This window comes from Pygocentrus nattereri, chromosome 28, assembly GCF_015220715.1.
Source record: "Pygocentrus nattereri isolate fPygNat1 chromosome 28, fPygNat1.pri, whole genome shotgun sequence".
Taxonomy (NCBI): Eukaryota; Metazoa; Chordata; class Actinopteri; order Characiformes; family Serrasalmidae; genus Pygocentrus; species Pygocentrus nattereri.
In genome coordinates this window covers 14,431,721-14,451,092 of record NC_051238.1, presented here as the reverse complement: position 1 = coordinate 14,451,092, position 19,372 = coordinate 14,431,721, and the positions used below count along the sequence as shown (strand labels likewise).

The 19,372-nt window shown below is 37.4% G+C and overlaps 1 protein-coding gene across 2 annotated transcripts; it reads left to right on the top strand.

Annotated features, from left to right (window-relative positions):
- The first annotated feature begins 659 nt into the window (after positions 1–659).
- LOC108425072 (leucine-rich repeat-containing protein 24) lies at positions 660–17,573 on the top strand. Of its 2 annotated transcripts, none has more exons than XM_017693457.2 (8): positions 660–4,704; positions 5,018–5,133; positions 6,695–6,917; positions 8,790–10,198; positions 13,029–13,180; positions 14,726–14,936; positions 15,098–15,291; positions 17,354–17,573. In XM_017693457.2, the coding sequence occupies exons 4-8, from the start codon at positions 10,168–10,170 to the stop codon at positions 17,399–17,401; spliced, it is 636 nt and encodes a 211-aa protein (XP_017548946.1). In that variant the 5' UTR covers positions 660–4,704; positions 5,018–5,133; positions 6,695–6,917; positions 8,790–10,167; the 3' UTR covers positions 17,402–17,573. The 2 variants fall into 2 exon arrangements, with proteins under 2 accessions (XP_017548946.1, XP_017548947.1); XM_017693458.2 differs by having other exon boundaries at positions 4,697–4,836.
- Positions 17,574–19,372: the final 1,799 nt, after the last annotated feature.

Here is a 19,372-nt window from a genome sequence, read left to right as displayed (position 1 = left end):
AAGAAAACACATATTCAGCTTCTCTGTGTCTTTAATAGCCGTTTTGACTAAATATTAAGTGAATAAAGGGTGGTCTCTGACTTTTGCACAATACTGGATACAGATAAAAAACTTGTGACATAGTGCATAGAAAAACTGACTGAGAACTGAAGAACAACTTTCAAAAACTTTTTCTACCAACACACTTCTTTTCTTCATTCTAACAATCAAAATATATTAATCTATATTTAATATATGTTTATCTATATTTGTAATATCTTCATTATTTTACTGTAATGTGTTGAGTTGTACTGAATCAAATGAATGCCATAGGCCCTATTGCCAAAACATTGCAGAAGTCATTTCCCTTTAACATGTTCAGCAATAATATGAACAACAAGTTGAGTGTTGAAAAGTGTTAACATATGAAACTGCAAAAGGAAACCAGTAACCTATAGCACCTCTGCCTTCTCTGCCTTTTTGTCTATGTAGGTGTTTTTTTTTTGTTTTGTTTTTGTTTTTTTTGAGGTATGCACCTTGCTGATCTGACACTTTCATGTTTAGATATGCCAGAAGATAAGAGGAAGTGGAGATGGTGATGGTGTCAGAAAGCAAAAACACACAAGCCATACCTATTCACAGCGCAACGACTGCAGTTCACGCAGCAGGAAAATCTGAGCTTGCTAAAGGGCACCTGCCTGTTCTGTTCTGTCTGTGTTTTATATCATTGTATATGTAATTATCTGCTCTTTATAACATCTGCGTACACACAGAAATTGTATTTGTCAAATGCTCCTAATATTGAACTCTTTATGACAACTCTGCAAAATATATCAGTCATTTCTTAAAACTCTTTTCATTTTTCAATCATGTAATCATAAACATGTCAGTGAAAAATAGCGTGATATTACAGTCCTTAGTGTCCAGCGCTAAAACAATGCACGCTTCTACTAGCACCACAATAGCTTCTCCCCTGTTACATTAGCATAACAGTTTATGCTACACAGTTCCAACGTACGCAAGGAAACGGGAAACTTGTAATATAGCTAATTTTCAGGTAGCACATTATTACTTTATATTTGTACAGGAAACCTTTAACAGTAAACAAAACTTGAGTGGAATTGTTCTGCCATATTGGCAGGGTTTGTTCTTTACCTTCTTCAAATAGTCACATACCCTATGAGAGCTTGAAGAGATTGTTGTTTCTATGGTTTTTCATGCCTGTCCTGCTAAAAATGAATCAGGCGAGAAGAAGATGTGTGTTAACCAACACAAGAAGGATGCCAAACAACAAAATATGGATAAAATTAATCTTATTGACTGTGGAATATGCTCAGCCACTGGCATATTCATCTGTGTTCTAGAATATTTCTCTCAGTTACTGTCATATTTTACTTGATTACTGGCACATTTCATACATTTATCGTTATATATCACTGGTATTCAGCGAACACTGCCAGCCTAGTTTACACAGAGAAGGCAGTCTAAAGTCTTTAACAGGAAATTAGAATGCTCATCGTCTTTTACCTCAGCTAATGTTACTAGCCTGCTCAATTCATATTTTCCTTTCTTTCATACCTTTTACCTGGCAAACAGGAATACCCTGTTTACACCTGGTCACTTCATGTGACTAGTATCTGGTTTGTGTCCTGATGAGATTTTAGCCACATGTGTTTACACTTGGTGGTCAAATGTGGCTCCGGCTATTCAGACTGAAAACCAGTCACTGTAAGGGTGGGAATATGCAAATTTGCTTGTTATACAGCAACCAATTACCACGTGTTTATCCATTGGACCCCTATCTGTGCAGTTTATTTTGCTTCTGTTCATATTGCTATTATGAATTTTGTTTCATCCGTTCCCCAATCATATGTGTCCCCCTTTGATTATCTTCCTTACAGACATGGATCACATGCACAGTGACATACTATATGGGGACATGTTTTGGTTGTACTGGGAGGAGTTTTAGTTGTCAAATGTCTTTTGGAGAGACAGATGCCAAATTAATTAATGCTAGTCAGGTTGCTGATGTAATTAGTGAGTCGACAGGTTTGGCAAAATCAAGGAAAGTAAGTAGGACAGAAAGATTTAGAACTTAATAGGACAAACTTGACTGAGTGGAGCACAGTTTTCAAGTTGTGTATGATGGAACACATTAATTCATTTTTCATGGAAATTTGTGACGTGACTGGACACGAGTTGGTGTAGAATAGTCCAGATGTTTTCACAGTTCATGCTACTGTTGCACTTTGTTGTTGAAATGTACAATTGTGTAAGAAACTTTCAGTTGCATTGCACCTGTCATGACACATTGCCATTGTCTGTGAAATACCAGTCAAACTGGTAGCTGGTTTTAATACTTGAAGTCACATGCTTCTCTTAACATGAGGAGAAACCTGTTGGAAACGTCCTGGGAGTGCAGGTCCAAACTACAAAAACCATGAACCTTTGCCACAGGAAAAGGAGTGGCTAATGGTGTAAAAGGTTACAGGCAGCCATTTTCTGCCCAGCTCCATGTGGACCGAGGATTGTTTAGACCGTCGCTTCGATGTGTAAATATGAAAGTTTGTTTCTTTACAATAACTAACCCTTTCACTGTAAGTAATTGGTTTCACATTGCCAGTTTGCCTTTCCTGTTATTGTGGCTATATCGGTGTTATTGCTGTCTTTAGTTGTGTACTCCATTTTCTTTCATTCTGTTTATTTCCTTGTCGGTGGATCGTGTTCTCACTTCTTTTTTATGTATTGTTTTTGCAGATAGTAACCTTCCTCAACGTCATATATAGCCCCGTTAGTCTTCGTTGCTCTTTGTTGAATCTGGTTATTTAATGTCAACAAGTTCAATGGGGTGCAACTATGTGTATCTATCTCCTGTGTTTAAACGGACACACCTTCATGTTAGCTTGCCTCCAGTTATAACACCCTGCTGTACCACAACTATTGCATAATGTCCACTGTGGCGTCCAGGTAGGTAGGAAATACAAATAGATGTAGACACCTACACATTACTTTGTGTAGCATGTGTGAATTAGGTAGCCTGCTGACAGATTTTGCTCCAACCTCTGACAAAGTGACTCCAATTTGTGCTGCATCCTTGTTTTAATAAGCTGCCTTGAATTATTCCTTCTATAATTGACATCATGATTTCTCCAGTGTTCCTCAGCTGATGTAATTTTTACTTTGACTGTTCCTCCTCTAGACTGAGAGCAGTGTGACCCTTTTTTTTGTTATAAGCCATAAGATTATCTTCTTTCCTCTTAATACAGAGCAGTGATGCAGTCTAAACCAGTCCACTGTAACAAATTCTCTAAAATAGCTGACCGCAGCACAAGATTGTTGTTTTTGTTTGTTTGTTTGTTTTTTTGTTTTTGTTTAATAGTTTGAAATAAGTCATACTATGTCCTAAACAACAATGAAAACTCTGCTTGACCTTAATGAAGACGAGGAGCCTCTTCAAGGTCAAATCTATGCATGTTAATCTTTTATAAAGAGGTCATACATCATAAATTCTATTAAGTATCTTAGAAACATTTTTGATGTGAAAATGTGTGTAGATGAACACACATTCCTGACCTGAAGTTGGAAACTAGGATATACCAATTGTCCTTCTTGAAAATTGCACTTTGACAAAGCTGTGTTTACAAGTGGGAAAACTGGGGATTCCACCACACACACACAGCGTAAAACCAAAAGCACGTGAAGCGAATGAGTGGAAGAGTATACAAACCAATGCTACGGGTGGCCCAAAATAAATAAATTGCTAAATGACATTCATGTAGGATGTTACTGCGTTACTCATCCAGGTCCATCATCATCTAGCTCAGCTTAGAGCTGGAAGCCTCACCAATGACAGAGATGATAAAATCCAACAAATACAGGATGGAGGGGGAAAAACCACTCATACATGTGAACACACAAAATAGTTCATTTATTGATTTTTACTGTGTAAAACAACAAGCAAACCTACACATCATCTGGATTTTGCTTGTAATGTTGAAAGTGATGAAATCAGATCGCATATTTTCTTTTGGTACTTTTTTTGTTTGTGTACACTTTTTTTTTAACCGGCTTTGTCTCTGAAATATGTCATATAAATAAACTTGGGTTGTTGTCTTATTTTGCCTTACAAAGTCCTGCAGGGTCAAGCAGGCATTTCAGAGCAAAACCTTAAAACTACGAGTCTTGGGTCTCATATTCAAAACCATTTTATGTAATGGCTCTGTTTCAGAGTTATTAAAGACATTTTAGAGCTTTAATTAATACATTTATAGGAGAGCTATGAAAGGTATTAAAGACTAAAGATGTCTGGTTCCTATCGCCGTCATTGCTAACGAGCATGACTAGGTATGTTTTTCTACAAAGGTGCACTTCCCATCAAAATACACCGAAGTGCTTTGTTCACACCTTAACGACATAATTATTCAGAACTTCTGAAACATCGGTGGACTTCCTCTTTAAGGTGTTGGTACTCCAGTTGGGGAATTTACTGGATAATTTATACACGGTGGGCCGGTCAGCGTCTTAATTAGCCTCTGGTAATCTTCGTCTTCAGCCGCTCTGTTTATGAGCGCTGGCCAGGCCTTTATCTCGTGCTAACCAATCAGAATGCAGCGTTCTGACGCAGGCTTGGTGTCGAGTCGCTCGGGCTGGTGCAAAACAGGACTACCTGCAGAAAAAAAGCAAGACCCACAAAACTGAGTATGCAACGACGGGTCATCGCTTTACGTAAGTTGATTGGTTGCATCATTACTATGCAACCGTAAAAATAATATGTAAATGTCGGCAGGAACGGCTAGATTTGGTGCAGGAGGGGATTTCCCCGCTGAGACAACTTGAACGTAAACAACAAAAACGAAAGTAAGATCTTCAGCTACGAACGCTGTGTATCTAGAACACAGAGAACCTGTCGGTAGCTGTATGTAATAGTGAAATGTGTTTAAGCACAAATTGGATCAGAATATGGAGAATGTGTTGATGTCCTCTCATAAACGTCTGGTACAGCCGACACTGCAAATGGTGCTTGACTTGTTTCCCTCAGTGTCCAGTCTGCTCGGTCTGACTGTATCGGTACATGATGAGCAGCTCTCCATAAGGATACCGTGCCAAGCAAAAGTTGAACCCGGTCTGCAGTACCGGAAAATCAGCTGGTACAAGGTTTGTTTATTTAACAGTTATGGGGTTATAATACGGGTCTTTCAGTACATGTAAACCAGCGCCTACCAGCAGGGTGCAGTACAGAGTACAGCCTGTTTCCTGTTTCGATGAGCACCGCCCTGTAGAGCATTAGGAGACGTTGCCTTATATAGTTTCGCACTAAAACGATCATTTCTCAGATTACAACAAGCAGCTTAGTGGACACTTAACGTTAGACAGAATGTCCCAGCCACAGTAATGGAATACTGTTTCACAATGAGCTAGGTTTAGGGGCTGGATCAGTAAGCCCTTTACCAGAGGGCTTCCTGTAATGTCACTTGTAAGGGAGCTAACTGGCTAGAGTAATTGTGTGGGATAAAGTCTGTAATTTCCCAAGATTACCCCAGAACGTCAAGACCAAACTGTCACAGCTCGCATGTTCACTTTAGGGTTAAGATTATAATTATATGGATCCAAACAAACCACAAAGAAGGACATATCACATTGAATAGCATTCAGCTAACATTTTTAAAGTGTGCTCATTGAACAGCACTTGAGAGGCAGAACAGAAATTGCTCTGCCTTGCAAAAGGCAACCTTAGATATTTCACAGCAGTCCTGTTTTGAATTTAAGAAAAAAAAAAGAAGAAGAAATGCAAGTTAAAACTCAAACACAGCTTCTCTGGGACTGAGCTCCAAAAATTATTTTTGGAAATCATGGACACTGTGTCCTCCTTGCTGAAGACCACTCAGCTTGTTATCAGTGTACAGTTCAAAAGCCAGTATTCATGATGGAATATGGGAGCATTAGTGCACATGGCATGGATAACCTGCACATCTGTAAAGACATCATTAATGCTGAACGATATATACATGTTTTGGCAACATATGCTGCCATCCAGCTCACGTCTTTTTCAGGGAAGGTCTTATTTCAGGAAGACAGTGCTAAACCTCATTCATGTGTGTCTGTTTACAACACCATTGCCAAAGCATGTAAATATTGTTGCTCCATATTAAGAGTCTAAACTGACCTGCCTGCAGTCCAGACCTGTCAAAACTGAAAACATCTGGTGCATTATGAAATGAAAAATACGACAAAGGACACCCGAACTGTTGAGCAGCTGAAATATTATATCAAACAAGAATAGGAAAACATTTCACTTCCAAAACTACAGCAGTCGGTCTCCTCAGTTCCCAGACTGAGTGCTGTTAAAAGAAGAAGAGTGCTTAGCAGATTTATAAAAACTACAGATGTTGCAGATTTTATTCATGGATCTGTGATCCCTCAAATTACAGCACATCCCCAGCTGAAACTAATCTACCTTGAATAGGGTTAAAATTATGGGCTATAATTAGGTTTGCGATTTTGATTGTTGGTTTTACTTTATCATGTGTTAAATATGTAAGGATAAAGCCTTTTAACTCTGGTTTGCTTTAATGAGAGATTAACACAGCTCTAAATTTCGTTAGAAGGATTTTAGGTACACCCAGAAATATCTAGCCTTTATCACTGAGGGAGACATATGAACTGTTTCAATAGCTTTGATTCCACTGAGTTTTGTACGTTATTGTGTTGTTTACAGGTGAAAGAAGAATCTGATGGATTAATTGGTCTTGTGATCAAAGACTTGCATACGCACGAGACAGTTCTCTATAAATTTGCTAATCAGTCCTATGAAGTAGGAGATGATTATTCTCTGCTGCTCCCAGAGTTCAGTGAGAAGGACTGTGGGCATTACCGCTGCACTCTGTGGCCTCCACTGGATCATTACATCCAGGATGGAGACTATGAGTTCTACCAATTTGGTGAGTTTACCTCATTGTCTGGATCAGTTTTTTCAAAAATAAATGTTATATTCCTGTGGTGACCCTGTCTATCTGTGCAGGTTATTCTTATTGTTCTTACTAGACAGTGGTCTTGTGTCCACTGGCAAATGCAAGATGTTCCTTTTGTCCATGTACAGTAAAGGAAAAGACACAGTGATGGCAGTTTATAAACCCATACTAGCATTAGTTGAGAATATAATGTCCATGTGTTTAGCTAGTAGCATTTACCTGCTTTCTTTGTTCATTTAAAGGAGAATTCCACAAAATTTCTGGAAATTTTACATAATGCAGTTGTTGAGGTGTAAACAGATTTAGTGAATTGGATTATTGTGGAGAAACTTGCCAACTCAGACTTTCTTTACAGTGGTCACAACCACCATCCAAGATGACCAGTGAATCTACATGTTTCTTCTGACCGTTTATATATAATATCTGTAAAAGTAACATACAAAAAAGTTTTCTTTGGGCACTTTTTACCTTACAACGCCCTGCACGTATCTGTCCACCATAAATATATTGTGGCATCGTTCAGAAGAAGAACCAGAGAAAGCCAAATTTTCTGCTTAGGAAATGCTCTTTTGATTGAACAAGGCAGAACAGGCCAATAAAATACAGCCAGAATAAGTTCTAGCCATGTAACTTCACTCCATGGCAGACAACTAACACTCCAACTAAGCCCACACCCCAACACCATGGTGGGGAAGATGGTGCGCGGTGTACCTTTGCATACCATGCCTCCAAAGCGTCCTCTGCACCCCAACACTGTGGGAGGCGTGGAGGGTAAGATGGTGCGTGGTGCATCTTTGCATACCATGCCTCCAAAGCATCCTCTGCACCCAACACTATGGGAGGCGTGGAGAGTAAGATGGTGTGCAGTGCCCCTTTAAATACCATGCCTCCAAAGCACCCTCTGCACCCAACACTGTGGGAGGCGTGGAGAGTAAGATGGTGTGCGGTGCCCCTTTGAATACCATGCCTCCAAAGCACCCTCTGCACCCCAACACTGTGGGAGGCGTGGAGGGTAAGATGGTGCGTGGTGCACCTTTGCATACCATGCCTCTAAAGTGTCCTCTGCACCCCAACACTGTGGGGGTTGGTGAGGGGGAAATTGAGTGCAGTGCACCTTTGCATACCATGATTCCAAAGCGTCCTCTGCACCCCAGCACTGTGGGGGACAGTGAGGGGAAAATGGAGCACAGTGCACCATTGCATACCATGCCTCTAAAATGTCCTCTGCACCCCAACACAGTGGGGGGCGTGGAGGGGAAGATGAAGCACAGTGCACCTTTGCATACCATGCCTGCAAAGCGTCCTCTGCACCCCAACACCGTGGGGGGCGTGGAGGGGAAGATGAAGCGCAGTGCACCTTTGCATAGCATGCCTCCAAAATGTCCTCTGCACCCCAACACCGTGGGGGGCGTGGAGGGGAAGATGAAGCGCAGTGCACCTTTGCATACCATGCCTTCAAAGCGTCCTCTGCACCCCAACACCGTGGGGGGCGTGGAGGGGAAGATGAAGCGCAGTGCACCTTTGCATACCATGCCTTCAAAGCGTCCTCTGCACCCCAACACCGTGGGGGGTGTGGAGGGGAAGATGGAGTGCAGTGCACCTTTGCATAACATGCCTCAAAAGCCGCCTCTGCAACACGGAGGAAGTGGAGACTGCTTCAGTTTTTTTTAAATATGTTTTAGACCAAAGATCTTCAAAATATTTAGATCTTGAAACTATTATAAATCAGTGTCCCAAGCATCAGGCAACACCTTTTGTTAGCAAATTTCTGTATATCCGTACTCTTATGTGTGGAACTCACAGAGCAGGGCTGATATGCTATTCTGTTTTATTTGCATCCAGGTTGCTCCAAACCTCCGCTGCAGAGTAAAACAGTCACAGGTGAGAAGACCAGGACAAGTGTGAATAATATTCCTCTGTTCTTAATAATCTCTGGTGTCCTTGCCTTTGCTAATGTAGTGATTATTTACCTTAGCTGGAGAAGGATAACATGGAACAAAAAGGCAAAGCAAGTGTATTTTTGTGAGTCATTGAAAAGAGATTCAGTCAACTGCAGTGACGATATTTCTAAGTCTTGTTCAGTGTAAAGGTGCTGGGCTTTCTGCTTAAGATTCTGTCTTGATGAAAGATCTTTCATTTCTGTTGTAGCTCTCAATTTACTACTAATTAGCAACTTGATGGAATGTGTTCTAATTGATCTTTCTTATTAAAAGAATATGTTCTGAGGTTTTGCTTAGTGATTTTTTTCCTTTGTGGATTCATTTGGTTTCACAGTGATTCAGAGGTAACCTTTCATTTATTTAATTTTCTGTCAGAATGACCATGACCATTAAGTATAAGTTCATTATTTTTCAGGAGATATTTCTTAAGAGATTGGATAATAACATAATCCACTTACATAAATTGAATAATAAAAAAAGTGGATGGGAGCAGTTTCCAAAACTGGAATTCAAAAGATTATGAAAAAATGCACTCTTGCTTCAGATCTGGGTGAAAAAAAAAACAGGTGTTTCTGTCCAATCCTATCCTTCTACTCTGGGAAGACAACGCAACGAGTCTGAAAGGATGTGTACAGAAGCCGTTACTGAGAAAAGAAACAAGAAAATTTGCAAGAATCCTCTGGTGTTCTGAGAACAATGGACTGACCAGCCCAGAGTCCAGACCTCAACATTGTTAAATTTGTTTGGGTTTACTCAGATTGTGAGAAGCAGACAATGCAACAGACTTTGGAGGGATGGAAAATCTCACTGCAGATTTCTTTAGAAAACTAAGAAGTCTTCTGAAGTCTTCTGAAAAGAATGGATGCTGCAATCAAGGCAAATGGTGGACATACTACTAAATACTAAAAATGTTGATATTGTAGTTAGATTAAATATGTTTTCTATTTTTCCTTTTGACCCTTAAGCAAAGGTTCCCTCTAACTTCTACACAGTACTGTATGAGGATACAGCCAGGGAAATTCTGTTTACCTAAATACTTTCATACATTTTTGATTCCTCACGTTTACATCACCTTATATGCCTCATCCAAATAAAAGTATGCTTCTCCTTCTGAACATTTACTGCTGAGGCTTTTCCCCCTTAAGTTTCATGTTGTAGTTTGTTCACTACTAGGAGGAGCTGATTGCTCTACGTTTTGCTCCTCCCTCAGTGGAGCTTCCACCAAAGTTGCAACAAATATGACTGAAGTCAACTGAAGAAGAATGAACCATTGATGAAACATGAGCATAACAATGCACTGGAGAATACTGAGTAAGCTAATGTTTTCATATTTAAATCTTCCAAGAATATGTATTGATTCACTTTTTGCATAATTATTTACCTGTTTAAATTTGTAGGACATAACCATGACTTCTGTATGTACATATGGAGCTGTCATTCAATATTCATAAGGATCCATTCAAAATATTTACAATTTAAAGAAACAGTAATGTTTGATGGTGATATTTGTGGCAGTTACTGTATTTATGTTTATGTGTGTATTATCTGAACCTAAAAGAGTGAAAGTAACAGAAGTAAACTTTAACATTTCACCTATACATTTTACTGTATTTATGACAGAAGATCTTCCAGTTGTTGCTTAAATGAAGATTTGTAGGTTTAACCCTAGATTAGTTTCAGGTTTAAATGATCATTTGTTTTCCACTTCATGGTATTGTTAAAACATTACATTTGTTCATATGTTCACTTAAACTTTTAAACAATGAGTCCTGTTATTGTTAATCATTTTATAAATGATTTTAAATCATTGTAAATGCCATAAATGTGAGAATTTAGGTTTGAGTTGGCTACACTGGCTGTGGATTATACCGTGCAACATGCTAAAGACTACTGTACAAATACTTAACATTTGTTTCTGTGGAGTATAGACAGAGTTCACCTTTCTTTCCAAGAAAGCAAAGACAGTATATTATAACAAGCTGAAGGAAGTAATTAGTAAATTCTGTTTGACCAGTATTAAATTGAACCTTATGAACATTTATTGGTTTTTGCAAATATACGTTCATTTCAAGGTGATGCCTGCAACACATTCCAAAAAAATTGGACAGGACCATGTTTACCACTGTGTTACATAACATTCTCTTTTAACAGCTCTTAACAATCATTTTTTGACTAAAGGAACAAACTGATACAGTTCTGAAAGTGGAAGTTTTCAATAATACCTAAACTGTGCAACCACACTGATCCCTCATTGTCATATTTTACATGTTTTCAAGGAAGTCAAGTCTGGACTGTAGGAAATGGTTCCCCAGCCATGGTACTGTAGTGTGTGCATAAGGTGGTCTGTCATGTTTAAGTAATAATGGACGTCAGCATTTTTGTCGTAGAGTAGGTCGGTTTTTACACACAGATCTGTTGATGATATTATGATCCACAGAGGATGAATTATTGTAATTGCTCACTGAGGAACTTTTTTTTAAACTACCAGATTTGATGCATTGTTGCCAAAGTGGCAAATCTCACTCAAATACGACTAGGTCCTTCCTGGATAATTTGCACATTTTTGAACGTTTCAAAAAGTTGCTAGGCTTAAATTGCTCGTCACAATTTTTTTGTAATGTGTTGCAGGCATCAATTTCACAATGTATATTTACAAAAACACAATGAAAATAATAAGATAAAACATTACACATCTTGTCTTTGTACTGTTTTCATTCAAATGCAGGTCAAAGTACATCTGTAAAATCACTGCTTTCATTTCACACACTGTCCTAACTTTTTTAGAATTGAGTTTGTAATTTGTTCATTTCAAGGTCACACTTATGCTGAAGTCAAACTTACTCTGTTGTTTGTAAGATGTTAGTTTAATAAATTCTAACATTGTAGAATGCCAGTCTCATCTACAGGCCTTGACTAAAATAGTTACTTAAATGCACACAAACTTGACATTATAGGTTGCTTGGGTCCAAAATGATCCATATTCTTAAATGAAAGCAGAGAGAGGGGCCATTCAAGTACAAGTATCAGATATTAAATGACTGCAGTGGTGTGTAATTTTGTTCTTTGCTGTGTATCATCTCGAAATGGGGTTATGAATGAAAGCACAAGCTCATATCATTGAAAACTTGTTTTTCATTCAAATAAAAAACCTCCATATAGAATGTCATTAGGCAGCTTATATCACCTGTAAAATTTCTCCATTGCTCCTCCTCAGCTCCACTATAGAAGCTAGGCTGCAAAAACAGTCCAGTGAATTTTGTAATGCCATGAAAAACTAATGCATTTATACATTGTGTAATTACACATTTACACCTATTAATGCATTGTGTACAGAAACCAAACTTAAACACATTTTCATACAAAATATACTCATTGTACTTATTTATTTAACATATTAGGGGGGAAAAGCATAAACTATAAATGTTCCATAACTTTTGCACAGGCCTTATTTTATTTAAATTTTTTTCCCAATATGTTAAATTCAACAAGTAACAGTCATTATGCATTCTTAAAAGCACAGTAACAAAAACAGTCTTTACTTCAAAAACACAAAAACACAAAAACACTTTACTTCAAGCTCTGTATTGCTGTATGACTGATGTTTAGTCTGCAGTTTAAATCATGGACATCACTTAATCTGTTACAATACACATTAACTCACTCCATATGTGTATGTAAAGGATGAATGCTCTATTTTATCCCGTAACATTGTATATACTTGTTTCCAAAACTATATTAGGCAGCAGAAGTGAAAAACATTTTCTGTTTGGTTTTGGGTACTACAGCATGTTGCTGTAGTACTAAGGTGAGGGCAGCGTTAAGACCTTGGTTTTGTAGACTAGCTCACTTCCCTTTTGTGCTCTGCTGACATAGTTTACTCAGAAATGGTTGCAATTTTACCCAGAATTAAAAGTGAAAAGGGTGCCACAGCCTATACTTTCCACTGAAATGGGGTCATGATCAAAACAATGGACAAAATGTCCCATTAAAGTTAAAAAAGACCTGTAAACATAATGGCCACATGAAAATGAGCAGTGGATGTCTTATTTTAAATAACATTCATTGAAATCTTCTGATAACAGTAAATGACCCTCAGGCTGTTCTTTCTGAGAGCCTTTTAAAGTCTTTACTATTTCTCCAGTCTTTTGTATGGGCATGTGTACACCTCCAAGTTTCTCCAGAGAAATCCCAGATGAAGACACAGTGATCAGACCAAACTGCAACAGTGAAGCCATCCTGCCCTGTGCTGCCAAATCTTATAGTCATGCATACACCTCCGTCATCTGGTACAAGGTAATATCCAAAAGAATCATCTTTGCTAAACTAGTTCATATTCACAGATGCTGTGTAGATATACAATACTGTGCAAAAGTCAGAGACCATTCATTTATTTACTTTTCAGTCATGTACAAGTTATTGACTAGACATTTCTGTGGTGATAACTGTGAAATAACACGAGCTTTGAAGACTAGACTTTAAGCTATAGAGAAAACAGAGCTCCCAGCAACCATACAAGACCTGGTAGACCACCAAAAATGTTTTTCCCCATCAGATAAACAGCACTTAAAGCTTTTTCATCTTTGAAAGAGGGGAGAAAATCAAACACCACTCACCTTCCACTGTGAGAAGACAACTCAACATTATGAGTCTGAAAGGATGGGTAGCTGTACAGAAGCTGTTACTGAGAAACTGAAAAAGACAAAAAAGAAGAACATTGTAAATCAAACAAAAAAGCTGCTGGTGTTTTCAGAGCAGTGTACTGACCAACCCAGAGTCCAGACCTGAATGTGAACCTGAATGTGTTTGAGATTACTTGGCTCACAAGAGGATGAAAATTCAACCAACTTCTAAGACTGAACTTTCGAAGTATGAATAATTTCTTTGCAAATTCCTTTCAAAAACTGACAGCAGGTCTCTCAAAAATAATGGAAGGTGTAATAATGGCAAAGAGTGGACAGACTAAATGCTGAAAAAATTATATTTAATGACTTATTAATGATTAAGTTCAAAAATAACTTGTAACTCACAGCTGTTTTGACTGGAAATTAAATGAAAAACTTGTTTACATTAAATATATATTCCCATTGATTTCTTATGTTTACACTATTTTAAATGCCTTTTTCCATATGTTGTATAGACTGCAAAGGAAATAGATGAAGAGGTGTCTCTGACGTTTGCACAGCACTGTATAGATCATTCTGTGGATCATTCATTGATCATTTTGTAAATGTGTCTCAAATTCTAAAAAAAAAAAAAGTGTAACATTAAGAATAGTCACTACCACAACACATATTTTCTGCAATTTATACATTTTTTTATATTTTAATAAAACAAATACAACAAATATGATTTTATGTCTGCTCAAAGCTGTCTTTGCTAGTCATTTATTAGTTGAATTCTGCTCAAAGTTAATTAAAATGTCTACTCCTGAAACAGTCACTACTGAAATAATTGGTACATTTCGATTGTATTGGTAGGAACAAAATGGAATGTTCAAATTTTTTTATAAAATAAACATAATTACATTATCTGGTCACTCAGAGCAAAACTATTTTAGTCTAAAGTCAGTTAAAAGTCTAATATGAGTGAAATTGGTATAATAATAATAATAATAATAATAATATTAATGTTAATGAACTAAGAACTGTTATGAATATTAATCAATACAACCACACTGGTGAGGGCCACTGGTTCTAGATCAACTTTCTTATTCTGAGGGGTTTGATACCCATGTACCTGTGCACTTTCTTTCAAACAAGAAACTCTTCACCTCAAAACAAACCTGCTAGTGGTCTAAATAAAGTCATGTGACATAACATTGTGTTTGATTTTTTTCAGGTTTACCAAGGCAAAGAGCAGGGCATCATCATGCACAACAAAGGGAAATCAAGCCCATATTTGACATACAAAGGAATAGCATCTCTCACAAAGGACTATTCTCTCGTCCTGAAGAACGTCACTTTTGCGCATGCAGGAAAGTACAAGTGCCACATTACTGCAAAAATGGGAGGGAAAAATAATGAATCGCACGTCACGCTCAATACCTCAGGTATGAAAGGATTTCCACAGGTTGTTAGTAAATAGACACCTTAGTCTGGATTTTCAGTTATGAAAGTTTTTTTACACAAAGAGCTGCGAATCTGTTCATGAATTAATTTGCTAAACCTTGTTCTTGCCTTGCTCCTGAGTTGGTACTTTCATTTTTTATAGAGTGTTTCACTGAGGCAACCCCAACTCCAGTCTTCACTGTTACTGTATTGGGTCTTACTAATTCATCTTCTCATGCACTGAACTCTTCTGAGATCAGTGTGATTCAGCCATTGGAAGTGACAACCCTGAGGGCCTTTTTGGGTTTCCTAACTGTAGGCCTAACCAAAGTTCTGCTCTGTGCTCTATGTGTGTGGGTAAGTGTTCTTAGTGCTGGAAAATTTGAAAAGTCTTATGAATTGCATGCAAATTGGCCATAACTTCAGTTTTATTTTAGCAGTTATGGGCTCTTCACAAGGAATGTAAATATGTACTGAACTGTCTCAGATGTGCATGTGGTTTAACCAGCCATAGAATGATGACTGATTTATGGCAGACATTTTGAAGCTAACAGTGAGGCTACATCTGACAGTTATCTAGGTTTTCCCCCATTTACTGTTTTCATATCCAGACTACGGAGTTTTTGCTTATGCTATGAGTAAAATGTGATCGCACCTTACCTCAATCCTGATACATACCATTAACATAACCGTGTTCTAAAACACATCACGGCAGATGTCATATGATGAATTATCATGGCTCAATTTTACTTTAAAACCACTGTTGTATCTTTGTTGTATTTACATTGTTTGTACTTTGATGAAAATGGACCTGCACAGTACCTTTATTTCTAACAGTGCATTGTGTGGGGAAGAAGAAGTTTAAATGTTTTAATCTGTATTTCACATATGAAATCTGATGTTTTTAATGATTTGACTCTTTTAATGAGAATTGTCGCACATTGTGTGACAATGGGTGACCAACATTCGTTTAATTAATTTCCAGTCAAAACTTTCATTAAGTACACATATTTAAATTTTTTGTGTCAAGACAAAAAGCAGAAAAGTGTAGAGAAAAAAGGAAATATAACTAACTAAATATTAAATATTTAGTGTGTCCTCTGTGTTTGTCTTTATTACAGCTTACATTATTTTCAGGAGACTTATTTTCAGGTCCTCAAAGAAATCGTATTTTTTATGTCAGTTCAGTATTACAAGCTGGTTGCTTTTTCTGTCTCTCATGATGCAAGTAATCCTAAACACATTCAGTCATATTGAGATCTGAACTTTGGGGAAGTTAGTACATTGGGCCTCATTCACCAACTGTTCTTAAAAATAAATGTCTTCTTAAAACCAACTTGTGCAGTTCTTAGGATTTGTTCTTAGGTAAGAACAAAATCTGCACATTCTCAATAGCACACATTTAAGAAAAAATGAGGCGCAATATTTTGAGAACAGCAGCCTCTTTGTTTGTTTGGCAAATGTTTTTTCTTTTTTGTCTATTTCCTTTTCTTAGTAACAGCTTCTTGGCAGCTACACTTTTCAGACTCATAGTGTTGAGTTGTCTTCTAACAGTGGAAGCACTGTTTATCTGATGGTGACAGATTTGGTTGTCCACTAGATTTTGGTGGTTGGAGTCCCCTTTTCTCTTCATCTTTCAATAATAGTTTATAATAGTCTAGGTTGGAAACTTTTTTTTCCACTTATTTTCATTTGATTTTGACTTTCTTAAGCAAATAGATGTTCTTATATATAAACTCCACAGACGTATCTGCTGAAAAAATGGATTGTACTTAATGACCATGAATCAAAGGTGGTCTCTAACCTTTTGCACCCTACTGTAAACTGCTGATTCTATTACATGGGCAGCATTAAGGTAGAAAAGCTGGTGACAATGCATGTGTAAAACCTACATGTGTCTAGTGTAGCAGGTAATTTGTTGTGCAGAAATGTGGTGGAGTGTTTTTTGGGCGATTTATTGTTCAACATGTAAAAATAGACCCTATAGATATTTGAAAATATTCCATTCAGTTATGTAAAATAATGACTAACAATTTTAATGATTCTATTTCCCCACCAGCCCCTAACTCTGATTCCATTGCGAAAATAAAAGTTGTGGGTTCTCTACTGTCTTACTTAGCTGACCTTTGCATTTTCCTACCTATGCGGTGAGAAAGGTGCAAAAAACACTCTGTAGTCTGAAGTCCTTTTTGATGACTAAAATCTTTAACACACCCACTCTAAGATGTTGTAAGAATATCCTGTAACTGTCTGTGAGCAACATTTCACAGATTAGCACGCATATGTAAACATGACAGTTCTTTTAGGCTGAAATTTCCTCTCTGAATACTAAAGCAGAGTCTGTTTATATGGGTAGGGTGGGGGTGGCAGTCTGAGATGACTGATACTAATGATACATTTCTGATGTTTCTGTTTCTAGGCGGTGGTAGCATTTAAGAAACGCAGAAGAAGGAGCACATGGGAATAAGACAAATAAGAATGTCCACTAAAGCAAATGATGTAAATTCCTGTCACACTGTATAAATTTAACATTACAATGTATAGATTTAACATTACATCACTTTCCAGAGTTGGAAACATTTCATGCTACTGTATACTAACTTCAGGATGCTCTGTTAAAACATCATTATTCTTTTTGACAGCTCGATACTTTGTTCTTTATTTAAACTTGACTTTGTTCTTTTCTCAGCGCTGTTCATTTTTTCGCTATTTATTCTCAACTGGTATTTATATGATTTTTAAAAATACAGTATTTATGTTATTTCTTTAAAAATACAGTATTTATTCTGTCATTTAAGTGTGGATACTATTTCATATATATGTAATTTTAGTGAGAAGTAGGTCATATAATATAATCTAAGATCCAAAATCTTAAATAAGTGTTTTGGAGACCCTGAGATCCTGACTAATATATATATATTTAATTCTATTAAGTTCCATAGTTACACCTCATTAAACTACACTAGTAAAGCCATTTACTTCACTGTCAAGCAGTTTAAACATTATTCAGGTCATAAGCAATTAAAGTTAAAACTAGGAATTTTGATAATTGAGTCATCCTTCCTTCCCAGCGGTCATACCTTCCACCCGTTGACTGCTGGGATAGGCTCCAGTTTTTTCCTAGTTGTCTGTTGGTCTATGTATTGTTTGTGCTGTTTGTAGTGTTTGGATTGTTTGGTGTTTGTTTATTGCTGTGTTCATTTTTCATCATGTCTTTTCCCCGTTCGATCCGTGTTGGCTCTATAACCCTGGACTGTGTTGACCCTGACTTTGGATTTGCCCATAATAAATCCAGCCTCCTCATCGCTCCCCAACGTTACAATTTTCAAAAATGTTGGGATGCTGTCCAACATGTAAATAAAAAAGGAATGAATTGATGTGCAGATCATTTACACCCTACATATAAATTAGTACAAAGTCAACATTTTAAATGTTGAAACTAAGAATGTTTTTTGTTTTTTGAAAAAGATATGGCCATTTTGAATTTGATGTCAGCAACATGTTTCAGTTGGGACGGGCTGTGTTTACCACTGAGTTGCATCATTTCTTCTTTTAACAATGCTCTGGAAGTATTTGGGAACTGGGGAGACAAACAGTTGCAGTTTTTAAAGCAAAATGTTTTCCCATTCTTGCTTGATATAGGATTTCAGCTGCTCAAGAGTTCAGGATTTTTACCATATTTTTGTTTTATAATGCAGCAAATGTTTTGATTGTGTGACAAGTCTGGACTGTAGGCAGGCCAGTTTAGCACCCAATCTCTTTTAATATGGAGCAATGCTGTGGTAATATATGCAGAATGTGGTTTGGCATCATCTTGCTGAAATAAGCTAGGCTTTCCCCAAAAAAACAAAACCTGTATATATTTATCTTCTATACTCCCTTCACAGATGTGTCACCATGCCATGTGCATTAATGTACCCATGCCATGTATTAATGCACCCCCATACCCTCATGGATGACTTTTGAACTGTGTGCTGAAAACAAGCTGGATGGTTCTCCTCTTTTGCCTGGAGGATGCAGTGTCTATAATTTGCAGAAAGAATTTCAAATTTTTGGTTTGTCACAACACAGAACACTTTCACTTCATCTCAGTCCATCTTAAATGAGCTAAAGCCCAGAGAAGGTGGTGGTGTTTCTGTATCATGTATATATGGTTTCTTCTTTGCATGGTAGATTTTTAACTTGGATTTGTGGATGCAGCAACAAACTGACAATGGTTTTCGGAAGTGTTCCTGGCCCCTTGCAGTGATTTCCACTACAGAATTGTGTCTGTTTTTAATGCAGTGCCACCTGAGGGCTCAAAGAGTATGTCAATCCAGTATTGTTCCTTGGCTGCCCACCAACTTCTGAAGCCTCTTTGGGATGCTCTTTTTATAAGCAGTCATGTTACTGACCTGTTGCCAATAAACCAACTTAGTTCCACCATTTGATTTTTTTG

Excerpts from the sequence above, each read along its gene's own strand:
- LOC108425072 (XM_017693457.2), top strand. The coding sequence starts at position 10,168 with ATGAGCATAACAATGCACTGGAGAATACTGA. Across the intron at positions 10,199-13,028 it reads AATGCACTGGAGAATACTGA|TCTTTTGTATGGGCATGTGT; the intron begins GTAAGCTAATGT and ends CTATTTCTCCAG. Across the intron at positions 13,181-14,725 it reads CCTCCGTCATCTGGTACAAG|GTTTACCAAGGCAAAGAGCA; the intron begins GTAATATCCAAA and ends GATTTTTTTCAG.